This window comes from Lithobates pipiens, unplaced genomic scaffold, assembly GCF_037356315.1.
Source record: "Lithobates pipiens isolate NorthernLeopardFrog02 unplaced genomic scaffold, aLitPip1_a1.2 Scaffold_27, whole genome shotgun sequence".
Lineage (NCBI taxonomy): Eukaryota > Metazoa > Chordata > Amphibia > Anura > Ranidae > Lithobates > Lithobates pipiens.
The window spans coordinates 21,013,750-21,039,220 of NW_027507788.1; the positions used below are offsets into that span (position 1 = coordinate 21,013,750).

A 25,471-nucleotide genomic window follows, 5' to 3' on the forward strand; every position below is an offset into this window, starting at 1 on the left:
GCAATGCACATAATCGTAAAAATATGCACTCACAATGTTAAGTGCCTCCCCTGGCACTCAGAATGATCCCACGTCAAAGTACTATCATGGGAGCCATCTCAGCAAAGTTATTGAGCTTGTTTGAAGAATTCCTTCACTTGACTACACTTGCATGTCTAAAAGTTCCCAGCGCCTCTTTAAGTATGTTGTTCTGGAGATTTGTATTTCTATCTGAGTTACTGTTGGAGAATCCCCCTCACCTCCTGTTCCTAGATAAGGACAAGCACAGCAACAGCAAGACCGTAATGAAGATTATTAAATCCAGAGACTCTGAGAAATTATCATTTTTTTTAATGGTAGAATACATATTTTTATCTATACAGAGTTGCTATAAAAATCTATAAAAGACAAGGAACTGAAAATGTAAATAGTGATAGGGAAACGTAAAGTATAAAAAATAGCAAGTGAGTATAATTATGTAAAAAATGGTCTAATATCTAAAACTGGAATAAAAATATCCCTGTATTCCCTGAGCGGAGACGGCTTCCACAGGGGTGTAGACAAAAATACAGATTAACTTTGCCATGACATGCCCACAAAAAACATGATACTTTACGGCAGTATGTTCCCAGTCCCTTACAAATACATTAAAATGGAAAAAAAGTTGCAGGCAATAGTAAGAACCTGTTTTTGAACCTGTTTTAACGTACTGTATTACAGAGGTCTTCCAACAGCAGCTCATGGGCCACATCTGGCCTGCTACGCAATTTTATTGAGCCCGCAGCTAGGGTTGGTGGCATATCCTTAAGGTGCACAGCTTGAGGATTAAGGCTGGAGTCACATAAGCATTTTTAGTGGTTTTTTGCATTTTGCAGATTTGCACTACAGAACATGTTCCATAGGAAACCATGTTAAATGGGCTGTAGTGCAAATCTGCAAAATGCAAAAAGTACTAAAAATGCATAGGTGTGAATCCAGCCTAAAGTAGAGTTCCAGACAAAAATATAACTAGGTCTTAAACATCCTTGTTTTGGATATTTTTATTTATTATTTTATATTTTCTGAGACCTGAGTGTCTCCCAGAAGACGACAGGGCCAGTCTAAAAAAAATGCAGCACGACTGAAGGCTTCACTGCCGGTTTCCCTTAGTTGCAAATGTGACGCCTGCACCTGAGCCGATGGTCGAATTCGCTTCGGGGGGCCAACATTGCGGGATCCCTGGACAGGTGGGTGTCCTTGTATTAAAAGTCAGCAGCTACATTATTTGTAGTTGCTGACTTTTACAGGTTTTTTTTTTTGTTTTAGATGCTTGAACTCCGCTTTAAGGTCAACAAAGGCTGCCTATAGTCTCCACCTCAATACTCCCTCAGGTAATGGGTGGTTTTGAGGGGTATCTAGATGTAAAGAGGACTCTGAAGGCGACCCAGATGTATGCCCACAAATATATGTAAAATATACTATGCCCCCTCATACTGAAAAGCTTGGAAACCCCCCACATATTAGATAACAAGAATATAATTCCTTTTACTGAAATAAACATACAATAGTCATCATGACAAAGGAACACACTGTCCTCTGTGATTCTTTAATGATTCTTTAATTTAAAAACAATTGTAACTCTGAACAGTTGGTTTTTGCTTTCACCAGTGGAGTCTCATTCTGATTCATCTAAACATTTCCACTACCAACCCCACTCCTCTGTAGCCAACCAGCCAATAAAGACAATAAAGGGATTTTCAATTTTGCATCTAACAAACTTTAACATTATAAAAATGTCTTTAATAAATAGACATACCTGGAGTCTGAGGGCTTAATCTGCACTGTGTGATTAACTCCGTCAATATAGTAGTAGTCTTGGAACTGGTCTTCGAAAATATGCAGAATGCATGTCCTGTGAATACCCTAGTGTGGCAAGCTGGTTCTTCGCATCCTTATATATCAATTCTTTGTTTAGACACTGTAGGTTCCCCTTTTTTTTACAGTTTCCCCTTTGTGCTTCTAAGTCTGTATCAGATAATCATGCTGCAACTTTCTGCATACTTTTACACCAAAAATACACCACAGATGAATTTTCCCGGTTCATATGTTTGAAATGACAGTGACTGATTCACCAATTACAGCTTTATAAACATGTCCCATAATAAATAAATTATTTGATTGTATCAATGATCTCTCTGCAATTCCCTGCATAATTGTAACACAATTGCACACTGTATATATAAAGTCTGTATGTTTTTTTTTTGTTTTTGTTTTTAATGTCAGCTAGATTTTCATCTTGATCAAAAATGAATTAGTAAAGTGTATATAAAACTAAAACATTTTTAGAGTAAGAAAGGATTACACATATTTTGTCATAAATTTATGGCTGTCCCCAGACAGTTCTTTTGAGCCTTTCAATTTGCTTGGGGGCTAATGCCTCTCGGATTGAAACTCAAAACTATTTAGTTTGAGAGGGGATTTTCCTCTCACTTACTGTTGTGGAAGTAAAGGGGACACAAAAATTATTATAAATTCTTACAAAAAAAAAAAAAGTTTAGGCTTTTGTTATATTTTTTAAAGAAATCCAATGGTGGGGCTTGGACTGTAAAGGATTCAATAGTCCAATAGCCAAAGATACTCCCTTTTTTAAAAGATAAATAAAGGCACAACTGGTCTGGTGATCCTGGTGATAAAAAAAGGAGTCCCTCATCTTGAAGGGATTTCCTCTTACTTTTTGTTGTGGCTATGGGACAGGAAGTGAATGGAAATCTGCAAAAAGAAAACTTGACAGATGTTATAACTCTCCCCTACTCTATACAAAATGAAAAAAAAAAAAGTTTTGCCTTTAGATCTACTTTATGAAGGATCTAGGCAAAAGAACACCACAGGGCTCCATAGCTCTTATTCCTTTTCTTTTACAGTATTTTTCACTCCATAAGACGCACCTGACCATAAGACGTCACCTAGGTTTTAGAAGAGGAAAACAAGAAAAAAAATATTCTGAAACAAATGGTGTACTAAAATATTTACCAATGCCCATGAAATGCAGTCTGACCAGTGCTAATTAAATGCAGCCTTACCAGTGTCAATTAAATGCAGCCTGAATGAATGAGTGACTTGTATAGTGCTACCTATGCGAACTGAATCGCCTCAGGGCGCTTTCTTGCCACCAGAGTCCATCTGCGGCTTTGCGTGGTCCTTTACCCCGTAAGGTCCTGACATGCTTACAAACACATACAACATTGACATACACACATATTAAGGCCAATTTTTTTCAGACAAGGTCTAATTAACCTACCAGCATGTCTTTGGAGTGTGGGAGGAAACCAGAGTACCTGGAGGAAACCCACGCAGGCACAGGGAGAACACGCAAACTCCAGGCAGATGGTGTCGTGCGCTCCAACTGCATTCCACCCGTTCGTGGCGACCCGGAAATTACGTAGTTGTCAAAAATTGGTTTGGGGTTCCACTTAATATTCATAGCAGACCCAAAGGGCCTGGTAATGGACTGGGGGAGGGGACCCATGCCGTTTTTTTCAATGAGTAGACAGGAAATAGCTTCAAAAAAGTTGCAAGAGATCAACAGCACTGCAATGCAAAGCAGATAAAAAGCTAAAAACAGGTAGATTATTAGTAAAAAGATAATTATGATACATATTTATGTATTTATGATACATAAACAAACCAAATGTCATTCCGTCAGGGTTTACATTTACTTTAAGGGATAGCCACAAATCATAAAATAGTCCCCTATTCTGTGATACAGTAAATTCCACAGTCTTTTCCTCCCCAGTCAGGTGACCATTGTTAAGATATTTTTCATGTTGCCTTTGACACAGGATCTTCAGAGAATGATATTTGCCTGTAGATGACACAGGATCTTCGGAGAATGATATTTGTCTGTAGAGTCTACTAAAATAAATCCACCAAGATCTTGCACATCCCACGATGACCAACATTGTAATTGGTGCCCCATGTTCAAAGATATGCACATGATCTTATTATAGGAAAACTAAACATTTCCAGTCTGCCTTAAATACATTATTGGTGGTGAAGTTAAAAAAAAAATACCCTTTCACTTTTCTATTGAGGACAGCTGTAAATACTGTTATGTTGTTAATGTGTCTTTTCAGCAATTCCAGTATAGATTATGGGAACCTTATCTCTGAATATTCAGTCTCAGGTTGCTTTGGTGTGCCTTTGGCCAGCGCTTTGGAAAAGGTGACTGTTGCGTAGCTGACATCATTTAAATCTGAGGACTCATTTGAGCTTCCAGGTGCCTAAAAAATGATGTAGGAAAAAGTTAAAACCCTATCAAACTTTTTGTTTCTATCAGCTAAATACATTCCAGGTTCATCAAAACAAATGGTTTTTGAAGGTTAGGCTCAGAGGACTTATACCCTGGACACATGGTCGGACTTTCCGACGAAAAAATCTGTCTGATTATTTCCGACGGATTTTGGCACATAGCATACACTTGGTCTCACAAAGTTGTCGGAAAATCCGATTGTTCTGAACGCGGAGACGTATAAGCCCTTGTACACACGATCGGAGATTCCGGCGGAATGTTTCCTATCGGACCGTTTTGTTGGATATTCCGACTGTGTGTGGACTGTTTCTATATATAATATCCGACGGACCAACTTTTCCAACTTGCCGGTAAAATTTTCCGCCAAAATGCTCCTATCGGACATACTCCGATCATGTGTAGCCTACTCCGACGGACAAAGTGCCATGCATGCTCAGATCAAACTCCTAGGCCAAAGCTATTGGCTACTAGCCTGAACGTAGTCCCGTTGTAACGAAATAACGTCATTACGTTATGTACAATCGGATTTTCCGACAACGTAGTCTGACCGTGTGTATGCAATATCACTTCCGGACCTCTTCCGGAATTAATCCGTTGGAATTAGTTGGATTTGGTTGTCGGAATCTCCGACCGTGTGTACAAGGGCTTACACGTACGACGGGACTATAAACCGGCCAGTAGCCAATAGCTTTCATCTCGTAATTTATTCTGAGCATGCTGTCCGTCATAAATTGTCTACACACGCCGCCACTTTTGGTCAACTTCTGTATTGTTGTCTGATCTTTTGCATTGGTGCTGAGCATGCATGTTTGTACTTTGTACAAAAGTCCTATGATTTTCTGTACACACGATCAGACTTTGCTCCAGCGAACTTTTGTTGCGGGAAAGTTTGCCCGTTTGCACAGCCAACAAAGGTCCGATGAAAACCGAAAAAGTTTGTCCGATGGAGCGTACACACGGTCGGATTTGGCTCCAAAACAGCTAATTTCCATGTTTGTTGTCAAAAAGTCAGATTGTGTGTACGGCCTTTAGAAGCTTTTCTTTTAATAGAATCCCCTTTGGGTCACTTTGGGTGGACTGACCATTTAAATAGAACGCACTGGGGTTAATTTACTAAAACTGAAGAGTGCAAAATCTGGTGCAGCTCTACATGGAAACCAATCAGCTTCCAGGTAATTTTGTCAAAACTTAATTGAACAAGCTGAAGTTAGAAGCTGATTGGCTACCTGCTCCGGTTTTACTAAGTCAACCCCACTGTGTATTTTTTCAAATATGCAAATAAAATCATTTAATTCACTAACTTGTAATTTTGGCTTCTGAACTTGTGCATATATTTGGTGGTTATCATCTGGTGGAAAGTCTTGAGATGAAGGTAATCCTTGATGATTAAGATTGTGATTAAGATCTGATGTCAGTTTTGGCTGATTCCTAACGAAAAAAAATAAATACAATTTTATTGACCCATGTGTTGGTCTCCAGCACACTGTTTATATTACTGGCATTACTGCACGTATGCCAGAATGTGCGGTATATGTGCACTGCCAGTTGCCCTGAGTGACACCCAAATATGCAAACACAGTGTAAAAAAAACAGAACAGTGCTACAACTTTACTCAAGCACAGAAGAAAATGCATACTAAACTATCTATAAGTAGTGCAGGTTTGGAGGCTCAGTCGAAGTGAGGAGGCTTCCTTTAAACACAAAGAAATGTATATTAACATGCAGGCATGCTAATGGAGATTCCATGCACCAATTTCAAATAACGGAAATATAAAACAAAATAATAAAAAAAAAAAGTAATACTTTTAATACAAAAATAACCAAATACAGAAAAACAAACCAATAATTATAACAACAACAATAATAATAATAATAATAATAATAATTTATTGTATTATAATTTAATAAATAATATATAAAAAAAAATACATACAGGCATAAATAATACAACAAAATATACAACAACAATAAATGGGACTGTGTTTTTCATTTTTTTTTTTTATCTACAAAAAACATTTGAGTATAAGGGCTTTGCTTAACTTGTTGATCATGTGGCTTTTGTTTCTAAAGGGCAAGTATGTAACACATGTGTTGATTTACTAAAATAAGAAAGTGCAAAATCTGGTGCAGCTCTGCACAGAAACCAATCAGCTTCCAGGGTTTTTTTATTGTCAAGGATTAATTGAACAAACTAAAGTTATAAAGCTGATTGGTTTCTATGGAGAGCTGCATCAGATATTTCACTCTAATTTTGGTAACTCAACCTCATGGTGACCATGTGTGACATTCTTTTGGTTACATTATAAAGGAATGTGGTACGCTTGGCATATTTCTAGGAGTTATTGATGATCGTTCTTTTCTGGACTTTCAAACTCTCGCTGAATCATAAGGATTGGGGCAATGTATTTCCTTTGGTTGAGTTGGTACTAAGGAGACATTTTGGAATTCAATTCACAGGTTGAACTTCTCAAAGCCAAGGGCCCATTGGTTGTTGTTATAGCTATTATCTAAGTCCCCATGTATGTGTTGTTGGTTATTGTTATATATGTTAGCTTACATAGTTACATACAGTAGTTGGTAAGTTTGAATAAAGACAATAGTCCATCCAGTTCAACCTGTGTAGGTGTGTGTGTGTAGAAAAATAATTACCCATATCCCCTTGTGTATGCTTGCTAAGATGCTCATCCAAGAGTCTTTTAAAACTATCTATACTTGCTGCCGACGCCACCGATTGTAGAAGAGAGTGCCACCACCCTGATGGTGAAAAACCCCCTACGCAGCTTAAGGTTAAACTGCTTACCTTCCAATCTCATCGCGTGGCCCTGTGTCCTCTTACACTCTCTGGGACAGAAAAGTTTCATACTTACGCTGGGATCACCGTTGAGATATTTGTATATCGCTATCAAATCTCCTCTCAAGTGTCTCTTCTCCAGGGAGAACAAATTTAGCGCTTGTAGTCGTTCCTCATAATTGAGATCCTCCAGTCCACATATTAATTTAGTTGCCCTTCTCTGGACTCTCTCCAGCTCCAGCACATCCTTTCTGAGGATTGGTGACCAGAACTGGACAGAATACTCCCGATGATGCCGAACCAGAGTTTTAGTGACAGAATAATCGTTTTAGCTCTGGAGTAAATTCCCTTTTTAATGCATGCTAATATTTTGCTGGCTTTGGTAGCCGCAGCTTGACACTGCATGCTATTGCTCAGTCTGTGTTCTACTAGGACACCTAGATCATTCTCCATCTTGAAAGCCCTTAGAGGTTCTCCCCCTTACTTCCCATATTACAAATGTTTTAAAAATTCTTTAGAGAAAATCTTGTTTGAGTTTTTTCTGCACATACATGACTTCCAGTGGATACAGTGTTTGAGTAAGCCCTTGTACACACGGTCGGAGAATCCGTCAGAATGTGTCCTATCGGACCGTGTTGTCGGATAATCTGACTGTGTGTGGTCTGCATCGGACTGATTCCGTCGGACCTAATTTTCCAACTTGTTGGAAATATTTTCCGACAAACTGGTCCGATCGGACATACTCCGATCATGTGTAGAGAATTCCGATCGGACAAAGTGACACGCATGCTCAGATCAAATTCCTAGACCAAAGCTATTGGCTACTAGCCTGAACGTAGTCCCGTCGTAACGAAATAACGTCATCACGTTCTGAACGATCGGATTTTCCGACAACTTGGTCCGACCGTGTGTATGCAACAGTTTCGGACACAATCCGTCGGACAAAATCCGTCGAACAAAATCCAACGGATTTGGTTGGCAGAATGTCCGACCGTATGTACAAGGGCTAAGAGCAAGACATATGATCCCGAAACATACCTTAGATAGAATTTGAAGAGAAGAAAAACAATAATAAGGCTGATCATGATTCCACATGCTACTCCAATAAGTATATCCCGAACTGTCATTTCTGTTAAGGGGAAACAATATATGAAAGCTCTAATTAGGCTTTAAATGTATATAACCAACTGACACTCATCAATTTTTATGTGTTATTATACATCCACTATTACATATAAATATTTGAGGAATCATTTGAAATGGAATATTACTCTAGTTTGGAAACGGGTAGGTTTTTTTTCTCTTCCAATCTAATCTGTGTGGTCTCTTTACTATCACTCCTCCATACCCTGTTTCCCCTAAAATAAGACCTAGCGTGATTGTCGGTGTTGGATGCAATATAAGCCCCTACCACCCAAATAAGCCCTACTCTGTTTCCTCCAAAATAAGCCCTACCCTGAAAAGAAGACCTACAAGGACTTTAACTAGGGCTTATTTGGGGGGTAGGGCTTTTATTGCAGCTATCACCGACAATCACACTAGGTCTTATTTTAGGGGAAACAGGGTAGGTGTTTGTCACTGAAATATACACCCTGTCTCTGGTGCTGTCTCCATAGACTAAACAGTCTTCAATTTATCATCCTTTGGTGGGTTTAGCATCACTCAGCCCATTTCTTGGATGCCCAAGGCATTATGTACCCATGAAGGGGACACCACCACGATCCCCTGCACTGCCAGTACAATGATACACCCAGTGTTGCTGGTGCTGGGGATCCAGTACTTGAGAAGAGACTAAGAGGAAGAGGACCCTGTGTGCCACACAGCTGTCCAGAAAGTATGTAAAAAAAAATTAAATCAGAGGCCCTCATGGAGGGGGGGGGATACTAGGAGAATGTAGCTTGATTTGAGTTTTAAAGTAGAACTATAGGCAAAATTTGTTTTTCATTTTCGATAGAGCAAGGGAGGGATATAACCCCTGTCAAATTTTCTACCATCTGTGTCCCATTGAGGAGATTTCCCTTCATTTCCCATAGCCAAAACAGGAAGCCGGAGGAAATCTCTACAAATTAAGGGAATTCCTTGGGATTCCCAGGTCACCAGATCTAGTGTCCCCATTGGAAGATTTCCCCCTTCTATTACTTTTCTGGGGACAACCCAAAATTTGGAATTTTCTTTTACTTTCACTTAAAATGATAATGGTAAACAGGACAAATAGAGAGTAAATTTCCTTAACGGGGACACAGGCAGCAGTGAAAATTCACTCTATCCAAAAAATAAATAAAAAAGAGAGTGGTGTCTTTTTAACTCAGAAGTTTGTTTCATGAATTATTTTATCTTTTGGAAGTTTTTCATGCCATGGTGGAGCTACACTCATCTCTATAGTGCATCTCTATAGTCTATAGCAGTGATGGCGAACCTTGGCACTCCAGATGTTTTGGAACTACATTTCCCATGATGCTCATGCACTCTGCAGTGTAGTGGAGCATCATGGGAAATGTAGTTCCAAAACATCTGGGGTGCCAAGGTTCGCCATCACTGGTCTATAGCAAAAGCAAAGACAAACAAAAACAGGAACGGGTAAAAAAAATCCATTATACTTCCCTCTACTCCCAGCCTGCTACCTTCCCAGGTGATGTGTGCCTCCTCTCAGCTGGAAAACTGTTATATGATCTCCCCTGCTTTTTAAGTTCCCCTTCTATCAGAGCTCTAAAATTTAAATTTATTTAAGTTGTTACTCTTGCTTGAAGCTTCCCACTTGATGGCTGGTGTAGTAAGTATAAAGTAGCAATATGGAGCATTTTTAAGGGAGCGCCAGAAAATGTGCAACAGATGATACAAATTAAATCGACAGTCAAATGTCTACTCACATAGGAACAAAATCAGGCAGGCATTTAATAGCTAGAAATGTCTGGAGTAGATGGAGATGTTCTTGAGTAAACCGCAAAGGGCTAGCCACTCAAAAGCCAGATGTGTCTGTGCCTGGACCACAGGGTGTCAGCCGTATGCTAATATAACCAGTGTGGAACACATGGGAAGCTGGGCCAGACATGATGTCCACAGACAAGTCAGGTGACACTTTTCAAAGCTTCGGCAACCAAATAGGTCTGATGAAAAGTGGAAGCTTTGAAATGTATCACCTGACTTTTCTGTGGATGTCACGTTCGGCCCGGTTTCCTGTGCCTTCCACACTGGTTAAGATACCATTCGGCTGACACCCTGTGGTCCAACTCAGACACATCCAGCTCAGGAAGTGGCTAACCCTTTGCTGTTTACACAGGGACATTTCCATCTACTTCAGACACTACTAGCTACTACATGGCTGCCTGTTTTTTTACGTATGTGAGTAGCTATCTAGCTGTCAAAATAAACCTTGTTGTATTATCTGCTGCACTTAGTCTAGCATCCACTGTTGTTCCTTTCTTGCATTATATTAGACTGTAAAGTGTATGGTGCCTTGTGCCCTTGTACATACGGTCGGAGATTGTGGTCTGCATTGGACTGTTTCCGTCGGAATATCCGACGGACCAAGTTTTCCAACTCGCTGGTAAAATTTTCCGACAAAATGCTCCTATCGGACATACTCCGATCATGTGTAGCCTACTCCGACGGACAAAGTGCCACGCATGCTCAGATCAAATTCCTAGACCAAAGCTATTGGCTACTAGCCTGAACGTAATCCCGTCGTAACAAAATAACATCATCACGTTATGTACAATCTGATTTTCCGACAATTTAGTCCGACCGTGTGTATGCAACATCACTTCTGGACCTCTTCCAGAATTAATCCGTCGGAATTACTCAGATGGATTTGGTTGTCGGAATCTCCGACCGTGTGTACAAGGGCTGTCAGTCTGCATTGTATGTCAAGAGCACTAATTTAAGTCAAGTGACATCACATCACAAGATAACATACCTTGAAAGAAGCTTTGTGAATCTGAAGGTGTGCCTAAAAGGAATATTAAATATTTCAGCAATTGTAACTCAAATTATTTATGCATTTTTGAATTTTGGCAAAGGCTTTCACTAAATGGTCAGTTCATTTGAAATAATGGTTATTGAATTTCATACCAGATTCATATACCTTTTATGGTGTCTAATACAGCCTCCATTAATGTCTCCGGTATTCAACACTTACGGGAGTGTTAGACACCCATGTGCTATGGTTCTTTCCTATGACCTCCACACCATTGCTGATTTTTTAAAATTTGCACTAACATCCACATTTTCAGGACACACTTTCAGGGTGTGTCTTCTTCTTCAAGGTCCAAGCAGTACTAAGGCAATGCACCAGAGTGTGTTGAACCAAAAATGTTGTGAAATTAGCAATTTTAGATATGCTTTGATGCAGTACATGGAGCAGGGGACACAGGCATCTTAAACATCTGGAAGGATTCAGTGCTGGAACAGTATGGGCTAAAATAAGTATTCCATAATGGGATAGTATGCATACCAGCACATTATACAATTGCCTATCAGGTGTTTTTTTTTTTACAAGCCACGGTTTACAACCATTTTCGTGCACATAAACTCATGCATGTTATGCCATGTGTTAATGTTTGTTGCATTAAGGTAGCCTGTAGAAGTCAATGATCTTCTAAAACACAACAAAACGTTTCCAATATTGGTAATTTTACACAATTTTTGGTGCAACACACTCCGGTGCATTGCAGCACATGTGCATTGACTTGCATTGGATTGCTAGTCAAAATGAATGTGAACGCATGGTAATGTGTGCGCTCCTGCAATGTATAGATGTAAATCAGCAGTAGTTTGGGTATAGGCAGATTTCAGTATGTCAGTATAATAAATATATAAGTGGAATAATGTGTGATCATTTTTCTCATTTCGTTTTGCTTTATTTCGGTGTAGAGAGAGCGTATCACTTTGCCTATTTGGAGGTTTTTACTAGCCCACCCCTAAACACATTCAAACTCACCTTCCCTGTGCTTACCTGTTACTTGGTTTCACTAGGTGTCAAACACTGTGTAAGCTCTATGTTGGTCGTTGGATGATGTTAAAGCTTACACACAATTGATGACATGGTCCTCCTTTTCAGTTGACAGTGACTCGACCTGGAAATTATCCACTGAGACACAGTGGGGAGGTCATATAACCTCTATACCCACAAAATGTGGACAGCGCTAAAGATGAGTATATAGTAGACATGAGCATTCGTTATCATCCGAATACAATTTCATTAGAATTTCAAGGATTTTCGTGTTTGTTTTCACAAAACGATAACGAACGCACAAAATCCAAAATTCAAAAGATACAAAATAAAAAAATGCTTTATTTTCGTATCCATTATATGTTCATATCATTGCGACAACAGTTAGATATAGATAGATCGAAGATTCCACATGACGGTGACAATAGCAATCTGTGTCTATCTATCCTAACTTTATTAGTCCAAGATTATTCGATATAGAGAGAAAATATTCGACATTATAGAGACAATAGTAAAAGAGCTTTAGTGGTTGCTGCTGGAATGGGTGGGGGAAGTAAAATGATGATGATGATGAGTGTTATTGGCTGAATGTAACCAAAGAGGAGGAGCATTAAAATAGTTAGAACTTAAGTACACACGTACAGCCGACTTATTGTCACTTACGATTAATACCGATCGTCATGAAGATTCGACGAAGAACCGTATGATCACGGCGAGTGGACATTTACGGCCAGCAATAAAATAATTCTAATGTTGTTTGACTAAAAATAATAACTAATAATTATAATTATTACTAGTCAAACAACATTAGAGTTCTACTATAGTTTGCGGGGCGGAGCATTCGACCGGAAATGTATGATCATGGCGTTGTACAGTTTAGCTGCTGTGTTAAATCTTCTTAGAACATCCGACAGACGCAATAAGTCTTCAACTGACAGATTCGACCTTAATTAATTTGGATTTTTGTATGAATGCATTTTTTAATGAAAAATAAATAAATAAAAATCCCAAAACGAAATATTTCAGTGTGCACATGTCTAGTATATAGGCAAAGTAACAGATTCTCTTCAGGGTATATTTACATGGCCATTTGGGAGGCCATTAGAGCTCTATCTGAGGTATATGGAGCACAACTAGAGAAGCTTCCTCTACACACATACCCATTGCTTGTAGGATACATGACTGATAAGGAGCAATGGGCCAAGATCCAAATTGATGTAACCAATGGGATCAAATCCCCAACCACCCTTGCCCTTTTACCCCATTAAATAAAACACTTCCAACCATCCGGTTGGAAAGGGCAAGGCCACAGCTTTATTAAATTCCAATATGTAACATGTAAGCAGTGCCAGTCACAGTTGTCCTGTGAGCTCTCAATTCTAAAAGGGGGAAGTGAGGCCTGTCCTTACCATAAGTGCTGGACAGACAGCCTACTTCCAATTTTTCATCAAGGGCATAGCCCATTATGGCAAATTTAAATGCTGGCAAGGTCAAGAAACCGCAGCAAGCTGTGACATACCATTACATAGGGAAAAAGGGGCAGGAGGGTGGGCAGCTCTTCCATCCGATTCTTTCCGAAAGACCCAGAATTCACTGGAGACCCACATTCCCTGAGCTCAGGCCCATCCCATCCACCATGTTTCTACCAATCACCCATCTACCATCACCTGGCCATGCCCCCATCAGTCAAAGCTCTCTTTCCTCAAGAGGCCTTCATTAAACCCTATAGACTTTGGCCCCGCAGTGTACATACTGTATGTGATTTAGTATTTTGCTTATTCATTAATATTTTCTAGGCAATAGACATACCTTGCAAGAAAACTTCCACATGTTTTAGGTTCACGCCCAGATCATTCTGTGCTAAACATACATAGATGCCATGATTTGTCATATTAATCCGCAGAGTAGCCGATGATTTACTCCTGTTGACAATATTATTTTCATTGTGCCAAGTAACATCGGCTTGTGGGATACTGTCTGCTCTACAAATCAGAGTTACAGCCTTCTGTCCACTAAGATCAACAGACCTATTAACAGGTTTATTTTCTGCAATTAAAAATACACAACAAAATATTAACTGATATCCATGATGGACAGTGGTAAATTATTTTTTATTAATTATGCAATTAAGAAACTATACTTTTTTATTTTTTATTTTACCATTTATTTATGCAATAAAGTCATACACCAGACTACAGCATAGCATTATACATACATACACACAGATCCATAGCTTCACTCATAACTTACCTCTTCTGCACATGGGCATCCCGGATGCCATCCATCACAGTCCATCTCCACTCGTCATTAAAAATAGTAAAAATTCAGCCTCACTCCAATTAGCTCTTCTTGCAGTATTTTTATTAATCAGTGCATTGACTGCATAAAGTGCTGCAAACCAACCTTTTTTTGAGGCATTTCAGCGCTCCTGGCTTGCTCACAAGGACTTCCCCTATCCTTTTGAGTAAGCCAGGAGTGGTGAACAATGTTGGTATTCCAACGTGATACAGACCCCAAACACACCTTCAAGATGACCACTGCCTTGCTAAAGAAGCTGAGGGCAAAATTGATGGACTGGCCAAGCATGTCTCCAGACCTAAACCCTATTGAGCATCTGTGGGGCATCCTGAAATGGAAGGTGGAGGAGCAGAAGGTCTCTAACATCCACCAGCTCCATGACGTCATCATGGAGGAGTGGAAGAGGACTCCGTGGCAACCTCTGGTGAACTCCATGCCCAAGAGGGTTAAGGCAGTGCTGGAAAATAATGGTGGGCACATAAAATATTGAAATTTTGAGCCCAATTTGGATATTTTTGCTAAGGGGTGTACTTTTGTTGCCAGCGGTTTGGACATTAATGGCTGTGTGCTGAGTTTATTTGAGGGGACAGCAAATTGACACTGTTATGAAAACTGTAGACTCACTCAATATCAGTACGACTGGCACCAACAACCATGCCACGTTTAAAGTCACTTAAATCTCCTTTTTTCTCCATTCTGATGCTCAGTTTCAACTTCAGCAAGCCGTCTTCACCACATCTAGATGCCAAAATGCATTAAGTTGCTGCCATGTGATTGGCTGATTAACAATTTGTGTTAACAAGTAATTAAACAGGTGTATATATATTTATAAAATTGCATATCTCCTAAAAATACATTGAAAAAATTCATCCAATCTTAACAATAATATGAGATGATCTAGCCGACATTTGCGTTCACTGTGCAAACATCAAATGCTCCTGTAAAAACAATGTTATTTGAATTTTCATTCGTCAAAAATGTTGTTTTTTTCTTAAAAAAAACCAACATAACCCCTATTTTCCCTCCAATATGTCTGCACATTGAAGCCTTTCATTCTTACCTTCAGTTGTGATCGTAACTGAGGGAGGATCTGTAACAAAGTAGAATATATGACAAATATTAGATTTGTTGTTTAATAAATGGAAAATTCCCTATCAAATACTTACCATAATTATCCTTTCCTCATGGACTCCATGGCAGTATACGTATGGGTTTAGAGTAAATCAAAAATGTTTTTTTGTGCGTTGCGCTGCTGGATTATATATGTCCCGGATGGGGGGAGTGAGGGAGGAAAAAAGAGGAGGGGGGAAAGAGGGGGGGGTTTGTCTGCTATAGTGAGGCCGCGTACACACGCGCGGACTGTTCGCCCAACTTTGTCCGCTGAACAGGGTTTGTGCGGACAGTCCGCTCGTGTGTGGGGCTTCAGCGGACAGTTTCAGCGGACAGTTGGACGAACAAGGTTTTTCGGAAATTCCGAAAAACTGTCCGCTGAAACCTTGTTTGAGCGAACAGTCCGCCCGTGTGTAGGCTTGTTCGACAAACTAAGTCCCGCGCATGCTCAGAACGGATTTCCACGTCGGAAAGTTGCATTGAAGTGTATTGTACGTCGAAATTTTCGTCCCGTCGTACGTGTCGAAACGTCATCGCGCACGGTTTCAGCAAACTGTTCGTTCGTCGTGTGTGGGCTTGTCCGCCCATGCTAAGTTTGAGCGGACTGTCCGCCCAAACTGTTGGACGGACAAAGTTAGGCGAACAGTCCGCGCGTGTGTACGCGGCCTTAGTGTGTATAGCAGATTTAGGGTTTTCAAGTCTGCTTTTCCACAGAGTTTTGCAGTCCTTGCTGAATATGGCAGTAGATGTAGCAAAAATAATAGGTAGCTAACAGGATCATAGGTTATAGTCCATAGTTAATAGTTGTAACAATAGCCATAGAAAAGGGAGGATTTCTTTAGCACAAGCAGGTAGGCAGCATGTTCAAGGGTAGAAGGTACCTTGTAGAAGATATACAAACAGAAGAAAAACAGCGCCAATCTAAGTGCAGTATTTTTAGATCACAGACATTTAATTTGTAAAGTAATACACTCACTCTCTACCAGAAAGTTTCAGGCACATCATGTTTAAAAAGGTCTCTGGGGGACATCGCAGGGCTCCCGAGGAGAAGCGGTTTCTCATTCAGCTGTGTCTCTCGTCCGGTGGCGCCGGTGGTTCCCAGCGTCGCACGGCCCGGTGTAGCAGCGTCAGGGAGGTCCGTTCGTTGGTTCGTTGGGGGCGCACTGCGATGACGTTCGTTACGTTTTACGTTGCACGCGTTCGGAGCATGCGTGCTCCTTCATCAGGCATCAGGCATGCCTGTTCTGTTTGTATACGTATGGGTTTAGCCCTGCCTCTTCTTCAACCTTATAGGACCCCACTCCCATAAATATTTTCTCTGAGCAAGCGGCCATGTTCCGTAACTAGCCTACTCAAGACACTGGGATGGGACTCCTACTGCCATGGAGTCCATCAGGAAAGGAAAATTACGGTAAGTATTTGATAGGGAATTTTCCATTTTCCTGACAGACTCCATGGCAGTATACGTATAGGAAATAACTTGCCATACACACCCGGATGGGCAATTGCTGAGCAAAGAAAGATTTAATTAACACCGTCAACCGACAGGATTTGTAAACCAAAATGAACCAAAATTAACAGAAGAGCAGCCGGTTCAACACAATAATCAGAAATAAATGTGTTAATTGTGGACCAGGAAGCTGCCCTGCAGATCACCTCAGGAGCAAAATGTCGTGAGGCTGCCCAGGATGATGAGACGCTTCTGGTTAAAGGCGATGTCACCGTCTCCGGAGACAACAAGCCCTTTGCTCTATAGGCCCACTGGATTAACTGAACGTTCCACGCAGCAATGGATCTAGCTAAGGCATGCATCCCCTTGTTCTTCCCGTGGTAGAGGACAAAAAGTTATTCGGACTGACGAAAGGGAGCCATAGCCTTCAGATATTGTTTCAAGGTATCCCCCACATCAAGAGGATGGACATCAGCATTATCGGCTGATCTAGAGGTGGCTAGCACAATCTTCTAATTTTCATGGAAGACTGAGGTAACTTTGAGGTTCAACCCCAGCATAGGAATTAGAACCACTCTGTCCGGGAAGAAAGTTAGGAAAACAACCAATTCGAACAAAACAAAAATATAAACGAAGACACCACGGCTACATCCCGGTAAAGAGTACTAGAGTGGGGACTTATACAGTAGAGTAGTCCCGATAGTAGTCATAGCAAACCGTCACCGCAGGGATTAAAAGTAGTCAACCATATAAGTGTGTTCCTCTGAATTAAATTAAGCACACAAAAAGGAGGGGAAAGAAAGAGTTTCCAAAATAATTATTCAAAATGAAACTATCGGTATTCACAAATAAAAAATGACTTTCTCGAAATATCCACATAATGACATTTTACAAATGTATAAAGAAACCAAACCTCCACCATATACATGTAAAATAGACAGTTGCCTAAGGACACAGATAGTCACCACAAACACACATACAGGCCTCTCTAATATCATGCACAGCCGAGTCTCTGTGTTGGATCCTGATTTCAAACACAACTAGGGGATGGGCATGAAAGGAGTAGGACCGTCCACTTAGTAGTCCTAGCAAGGTGCTGGTAGGTATATAGAGTCAATTCTGTGGACTAAATGGTTAATAGTGCCCACTTGACATGCAGAGTAGTACCACTAATAGCATAGTCCACTTAAATTTCTACAGTGGGTTGGGGTAGGTAGGTCCCCCTTAGATATCAGAAAAATATATAGGCTTCGGAGGAGGACAAAAAATGAATATGGCCGTTGGCTCAAAGCAAAGATTTATGGGAGTGGGGTCCTATAGGGTAGGAGAGGAGGTGAGGCTAAACCCATATGTATGCTGCCATGGAGTCTGTCAGGAAAATAGATTTATAGAACTGCAATTAAAATGCATTTCATTTAAGGTCTACACAGATAAAACCAGTTCCCCCACAAACGGGGTTTTTAGGCAGCAAGAGACAGTAATAGAAGCCAATAGAAGTAGTATAAAAGGTATTTTAATATTATTTGGTAAAAACAAACATGAGCTTCACCTGAACATTTGTATAACAGACAAAATCATGTGTATAAGGTACATATAATGTCACATGGAAGTATATTAACAGACACAGCTATATGTTACACTGTATGGGTTAGTAGCAGTGAAAACATGAATCTAGCTATATGTTACACTGTATAGGTTAATAACAGTGAAAGCATGAATCTGACGCGTTTCAACCCCAAAAGGGGTCTTCTTCAGAGATGATAGTCTGTTAAAAGAAAGAAAAGGTTACACTGAATAAATAAATCCGGTGTTATGCATGTTGGGGATACCCAATATTGATTTAATATGGTTTACCCGATGATGTACTTCCAGGTAGGTAGGGTGGATTATAGTACTTCGGATAGAATTCCCCCAGTGGGCCATGTCCCAATTTCCTTTACGCAACTGGAGTGGTACCTGGTCCATATGTGTCGCCGGACCGTCAGGAGGAAGAGGAGACAGCGTCACAAGCCCACTGACGTAACTCGCGGGAGGTCACACAAATGCCTTGCCCCCCAGAAAAAAGAAGAATCCGGGGGGTAGGTGCGAGTAAGGGTACCGCGATGATACGGTGGGTAACACCTGCAGCAAAATCCCAACAACAGGCAAAAAATTAAAAACAAGGATTATTTAATATTGGAAACATGGGGTGCATACGTGGTATGAGGTTAATACTATCATAACCTCATTATGTATACCAAGAATTATATATATGTATATATGTGCACCCCCAATTATCCAAATATCCATGTAGGGTGCTTTCTAAAAAAGAAAGAAAGGAGAAAAAAAGGGGACCATGCCTGGAAGTATCTAAAGTGCCTAGAAAAAAGGGGAGAGGGGGAAGGGAAAGGCAAAAATGAGTGAATGTGTTGATAAGTGCTGCTGTGTAAGCCATAACAACAAGGAGGGAGGGAGGGCGCCCACCAATCAACCGGTATAACCCGGACGCATTGGCCGCCTAAACAGGATCAGCCTCGTGTGGCCGCCCCGGCGTCCTGGAAGGCCGGAAAACGGCCCCGAAATAACGTCACTTCCGTCGCAATCGCGTGGCGTCACAGTGTCAAGTGCTTACACTTTCACTGATTCCACCAGTCCACTGTTCATCACTCCTTTTTCTTTTTCTTTTTTCCCCATCCCCCTCCCTCCTTGTTGTTATGGCTTACACAGCAGCACTTATCAACACATTCACTCATTTTTGCCTTTCCCTTCCCCCTCTCCCCTTTTTTCTAGGCACTTTAGATACTTCCAGGCATGGTCCCCTTTTTTTCTCCTTTCTTTCTTTTTTAGAAAGCACCCTACATGGATATTTGGATAATTGGGGGTGCACATATATACATATATATAATTCTTGGTATACATAATGAGGTTATGATAGTATTAACCTCATACCACGTATGCACCCCATGTTTCCAATATTAAATAATCCTTGTTTTTAATTTTTTGCCTGTTGTTGGGATTTTGCTGCAGGTGTTACCCACCGTATCATCGCGGTACCCTTACTCGCACCTACCCCCCGGATTCTTCTTTTTTCTGGGGGGCAAGGCATTTGTGTGACCTCCCGCGAGTTACGTCAGTGGGCTTGTGACGCTGTCTCCTCTTCCTCCTGACGGTCCGGCGACACATATGGACCAGGTACCACTCCAGTTGCGTAAAGGAAATTGGGACATGGCCCACTGGGGGAATTCTATCCGAAGTACTATAATCCACCCTACCTACCTGGAAGTACATCATCGGGTAAACCATATTAAATCAATATTGGGTATCCCCAACATGCATAACACCGGATTTATTTATTCAGTGTAACCTTTTCTTTCTTTTAACAGACTATCATCTCTGAAGAAGACCCCTTTTGGGGTTGAAACGCGTCAGATTCATGCTTTCACTGTTATTAACCTATACAGTGTAACATATAGCTAGATTCATGTTTTCACTGCTACTAACCCATACAGTGTAACATATAGCTGTGTCTGTTAATATACTTCCATGTGACATTATATGTACCTTATACACATGATTTTGTCTGTTATACAAATGTTCAGGTGAAGCTCATGTTTGTTTTTACCAAATAATATTAAAATACCTTTTATACTACTTCTATTGGCTTCTATTACTGTCTCTTGCTGCCTAAAAACCCCGTTTGTGGGGGAACTGGTTTTATCTGTATCGACTTGGGGTGAGCAGCACCCTCCTAGCTCTTTGTAGCACTGTGTTTTTCTTTGATCGTCTTTCATTTAAGGTCTATGGGTAAAAATATGTATACTGTCCATGTCCAACCCTCCTTGAAACATTGAATTCCCATTATTACATCATCAGGTGTTTCATCCTGAAAAAGGACTGCATATGTATTGCAATAAGAGTATTGCTTGGACTGGGGAGAAAGCTTCTGGATTAAGAATGAGAACAACCCCTCCTTTAGTTGGTCATTGGGTTGTCTATCATGACTATAAGATAGCAGACCAATGACCAAGTAAAGGATCATGCATGGCAGGATGACAACGTGTAACAGGAAGTAGGAGGTATTTGAATCACAAAAGTGGCTGGAAATAATTCCAAATGGTTCAATAGATAAGACAATTCACATGAGTGTATTTCAACTACATGCCTGGAGTTCAGCTTTAAAGTGGTTGTAAACCTCTGACATGAAAAATGAACAAAGTATATCATTCTATTGTGTGAACTTGTCTCAATCCAAAGCAATCTCTGTCTGCTGCCCCCTTCCTCTGCTATCTGAATCACTTCTGACAGGTTGAGCCAATTCCAAGGGATTGGGAGGGGAAGTGGCATCCAGCACACAGCCTGTGATTGGCAGTCTCAGCTGTGACTATTTCCCTATGAGATTGCATGGGGGGGGGGGGGGGGGGGCATCCATTAGACATGTGCAGAACAAAAAAATGTATTTAGTTTTGATTTGATATTTGTATAAATTAATTTGGTTAATTTGTTCTCTGAGTTCGCTTATTCAAGCTCAATTTAACCGAATTCGAAAAATTCAAATCAATTTGAATTTCATTCAAAATCCATTTAAATTCCATTTGAAATCCATTTAAAATCAAATTTACTCGAAATTCTAATTTTGGAAGATGGTTTTATACTTTCTATTCAATTTTATTGTTTTTTTTCTATTATTTTCTATTGTTTCATTTTCAATTATATTATTTTATATTCTATGCTATTCAAATTATAATTTATGCTATGTAAAATTTTAATTCTGGAAGAAGGTTGTTATATGATTTCTAGTCTATTCAGTTCTATTGTTTTCTTCTATTCTTTTATTTTCTATTCTGTTCTAATCTATGTTCTATTCTATTCAAAATCAAATGTATTCTATTTGAAATTCAAATTTAAGGTTATATTCTTTCTATTTTATTCTATTCTATGCTATTTTTTCTATTCTACTCTATTCTTTTCTATTCTATTTTATTTTATAATATTTTCTCTATTTGAATTTAAGTTTGTTCTATTTGAAATTAGAATTTCAGAAGATGGTTATATTCTATTTTTTATTCTGTTCTATTTTTATTTAATCTATTCTATTCCTTTTTTTTTTATTCTATTTCATTTTGTACTTTTGTTTTCTGTTCTATTTTGTTCTGTTTTTCTTTTCTATTCTATTCTATTCTTTTATTTTCTATTCTATTCTATTATTTTCTATTCTATTCCATTATTTTCTATTCTATTTTATTCTCCTGTGAAATTTGAATTTGATTCGAACAGTATTCAAATTCAATTAGAAAATGATCCGAATTCGATTATAAAACTATCCGAATTCCATCAGAAATTTTCATTTTGGTTTTTCAGATTCGTTTTAAATACGTTACTATTGTAATTCGGGAATTCGGATACATGGAAAATTTGGCAGAATTTCGATTCGAGAACGAAATGTCTAGTGTTCATTTCCTCCCCTCAGCTTGAGATTACACTGAGCTGTGCGGTGCGTGAAATCAGAACCTCCTGGAAGCTCATAAAAGCTGTGTAAACTGGTAAACTTGAATGGATGTAGCGCAGAGAAGACTGCAGATAAACAGATACAACTTATGTAGGAGGATTTGTTTCATCCCTGTGTATCAGCCACTTTCATAATGACATGATCCTCCATTAGATTAGTATGCCAATGTGAGATTGACAATTTGTATTGTTTGATGTGTAACAAAACTGTGATCATTTCTTTTCTTCCATCATAGCAATCTAGCCATGTCCGATGTTACATGAATGAGGACTAATTAAGTGAGAGTGCGGTGGACTGCGGACTTACACAAGACTTTGAGTTTCCTGCTAGAGGTGACAGATTTCCCATTCTTGAAGGTCACCTTGCAGGTCACATTTGTCCGGTGGTCGCTCTTTGAAGGGACAAATGTTACAAATGTTGAATTTTTCCAGGTTTCTTTTGTATTATTCTTCAACCATTCAACATGTGAAGATGTTCCGGTACAATCTCCAGGAAGGTTACATGTCAGAGTCGTCTCTTCACCCGCGATCAGTTTTTCATTTATTATGATTTGAGGTTTGTGTTTGAGATCTGTGTAATATACAGGAGTAGGACACGGTGAATCATAAAACAGTAACCTATTTACACCCCGACCCCAATGCATGTAACCGATTTATCTGCAATGATACAATGAGGGGGGGGGATTTAATAAAACTGGAGAGTGCAAAATCCGATGCAATTCTGCATAGAAACCAATCAGCTTCCAGGCTTTATTGTCAACGCTTAAACGAACAAGCTGAAGTTAGAAGCTGATTGGCTACAATACACAGCTGCACCAGATTCTGAGTGCTCTAGTTTTAGTAAATGTCGATAATTGTAACCACTTTCCGCCCACTCTATAACTGTGAGCCCACCGTACACACGGTCGGACATTCTGACAACCAAATCCGTCGGATTTTGTCCGTCGGATTTTGTCCGTTGGATTGTGTCCGAAACTGTTGCATACACACGGTTGGACAAAGTTGTCGAAAAATCCGATCATTCAGAAAGTGATGACGTAATTTAGTTACGATGGGACTACATTCAGGCTAGTAGCCAATAGCTTTGATGTAGGAATTTGATCTGAGAATGCGTGGCACTTTGTCCGATTGGAATTCTCTACATACGATCGGAGTATATCCTATCGGACCAGTTTGTCGGAAAATATTTTCAACAAGTTGGAAAATTTGGTCCGACGGATATTCCGACGGAAACAGTCCGATGCAGACCACACACAGTCGGATTATCCGACAACACGGTCCGATAGGAAACATTCCGACGGATTCTCCGACCCTGTGTACGGGGGCTAAGACAGCTACAGGGCAGTCTTCCAGTTCCGGGAGGGCACCAATAGAGGTCCTCCGATGATCGCGCTGCCCGCGCTCCCCTTGCGGCACGCTCTGTGATCATCGAGTCCTTCAGACTTGGCTGATCACAGAACAGGGTAAAGGGCCAATCACAGCAGCCCTTTACCACATGATCAGCTGTCAGTCATTATATATATATATATATATATATATATATATATATACATGTTCCCCCTCCTCTCTGCCGCGCCGGCATTCTAACTGCGGGCACCTGGCTGTGGCCGTGGTTGGCTGCACTGTCATCTGGGACCTGTCACATGTCCCAGATGACTGACAGGAGGGAGGGGGCAGAGCTGAGCCCTTCCTGCGCTGAGGGGAAGTGATGTCAGGAGCCCAGGCACTGAGGAAGGCAGACTACGAGGGACCACCTATTTTTTTTAGGAATTTTAATAGTTTTTTTTATTTTTGTGTGGAACACCACTTTAAGACTGGGTTCACACATATGGGAATTGGATGTGGATTACACGGCATCCAATTATCAGAACATCAAATATGTTCTTTTCAATGGGTCTGTTTCACATATGTGCGTTGGCATCCGCAGTCCGCATTGAACAAAAAACGCGTGCATTTTCTAGGCAGTGCGGTGTGAATTGCAGGCACATAATCTTCAATGGGAACGCATCTGATTCGCAAATTCTCTCCACCTCCTTACTACACTTCCCCCCTCTCCCTGGCAAGCTGATCCGCAGCTAAAACACTGAGGAACCCCTGAACAACTGATTTTTATCTTCACAGGGAAACTGGAGCTGCAAATTCGCACCGCACATGTGTGAATCCAGCCTAATGCCCGATTCACACCTATGCTTTTTGCATTTTGCAGATTTACACTACAGAACGTGTTCCATAGGAAACGATGCTTAATGGACTGTAGAGAAAATCTGCAAAAAGCACTAAAAATGCACAGGTGCGAATCAGGTCTCAGAGTGATGATAATGACTTTATTACTGAGAGTTCGGGCACCATAATAATTTCATCCTTCTTCTTTTTTCTTTTATGTCGATGTTTATATTTTGGATGTGGGGATGTCGTACCAAGTCGCATCTTTATGAAATTGTAAAATTAAAAGATAAAAAAGGAACAGCATTTTTTAAAATGGATTATGGATCTTGCAGAACTTTGGATGTTAACTTACAAAATGTAAAAATGTATTAAGATCTAGACTTGTATGTTGTGAATACAAACGTACCGGTGACTTTCACTTTTACAGCTGATGATAAATAGTTATATTTATTCTTCCTTGTCTCACTTTCTTCAAACCGGAAATGATATGACCCAGCGTCTTCTTTCCTGGCATCAGTTATGGTCAGGGTACAATCTCCATTGTCTGGATTTCCCACTACATGGAAGTTTGGTTTTGTCTCCTTTGTGGATGTATTATTACTATACGCAACAAATTTCGCAGAAGAATCTCTCCACATCCCAGTAGAGTTTATAAATTTTGTCCTGTTACCAGCAGTAAAGGTACATGGAATGGTGACACATAGTCCCTCCTGCACAGTGACACTGTTGTTCATTCGGATAGAATATCCAGGGTTCTGAGTCTGCTGACCATAAATGACACCTACAGAAAAAAGAAAGTTTTCTGAATACAGAATACAAGTAGTCTTTTTAAGAGCACAAATCATTTATAGTTTAAAAGATAATATAATTTATAAACGGTTCCCTTATTCTTTCCCTTATTTATTTCCTGTAGCATACCTCCTCTTTGCCCCTCTTCATTTTTTATATAACACCGGA

At 40.0% G+C, this 25,471-nt stretch overlaps 1 protein-coding gene and 2 long non-coding RNA genes across 3 annotated transcripts; 1 reads left to right on the forward strand and 2 right to left on the reverse strand.

The window, feature by feature from the left end:
- Positions 1-962: 962 nt before the first annotated feature.
- On the reverse strand, positions 963-25,248 carry LOC143933378 (sialic acid-binding Ig-like lectin 12). Its single transcript, XM_077456246.1, has 8 exons — positions 24,921-25,248; positions 22,656-22,919; positions 15,365-15,394; positions 13,816-14,052; positions 10,972-11,004; positions 8,097-8,187; positions 5,569-5,695; positions 963-4,238 (listed from the first exon to the last, which is right to left on the reverse strand). Exons 1-8 carry the CDS (start codon positions 25,246-25,248, stop codon positions 4,107-4,109), a joined length of 1,242 nt encoding a protein of 413 aa, XP_077312372.1. The 3' UTR covers positions 963-4,106.
- LOC143933117 (uncharacterized) lies at positions 18,362-18,779 on the reverse strand. Its single transcript, XR_013263014.1, has 2 exons — positions 18,719-18,779; positions 18,362-18,629 (listed from the first exon to the last, which is right to left on the reverse strand). It is a non-coding gene; the product is annotated as an uncharacterized LOC143933117 (long non-coding RNA).
- LOC143933118 (uncharacterized) lies at positions 20,077-20,494 on the forward strand. The gene is made up of 2 exons (XR_013263015.1): positions 20,077-20,137; positions 20,227-20,494. It is a non-coding gene; the product is annotated as an uncharacterized LOC143933118 (long non-coding RNA).
- Positions 25,249-25,471: the final 223 nt, after the last annotated feature.

Coding starts and splice junctions, on each gene's coding strand:
- LOC143933378 (XM_077456246.1), bottom strand. CDS start 25,248: ATGAACAACAGTGTCACTGTGCAGGAGGGACTATGTGTCACCATTCCA. Junction 15,395..22,655: donor CAGGAAACTCAAAGTCTTGT/GTAAGTCCGCAG, acceptor ACTTTGTTACAG/ATCCTCCCTCAGTTACGATC. Junction 8,188..10,971: donor TTCACAAAGCTTCTTTCAAG/GTATGTTATCTT, acceptor TCCCCTTAACAG/AAATGACAGTTCGGGATATA.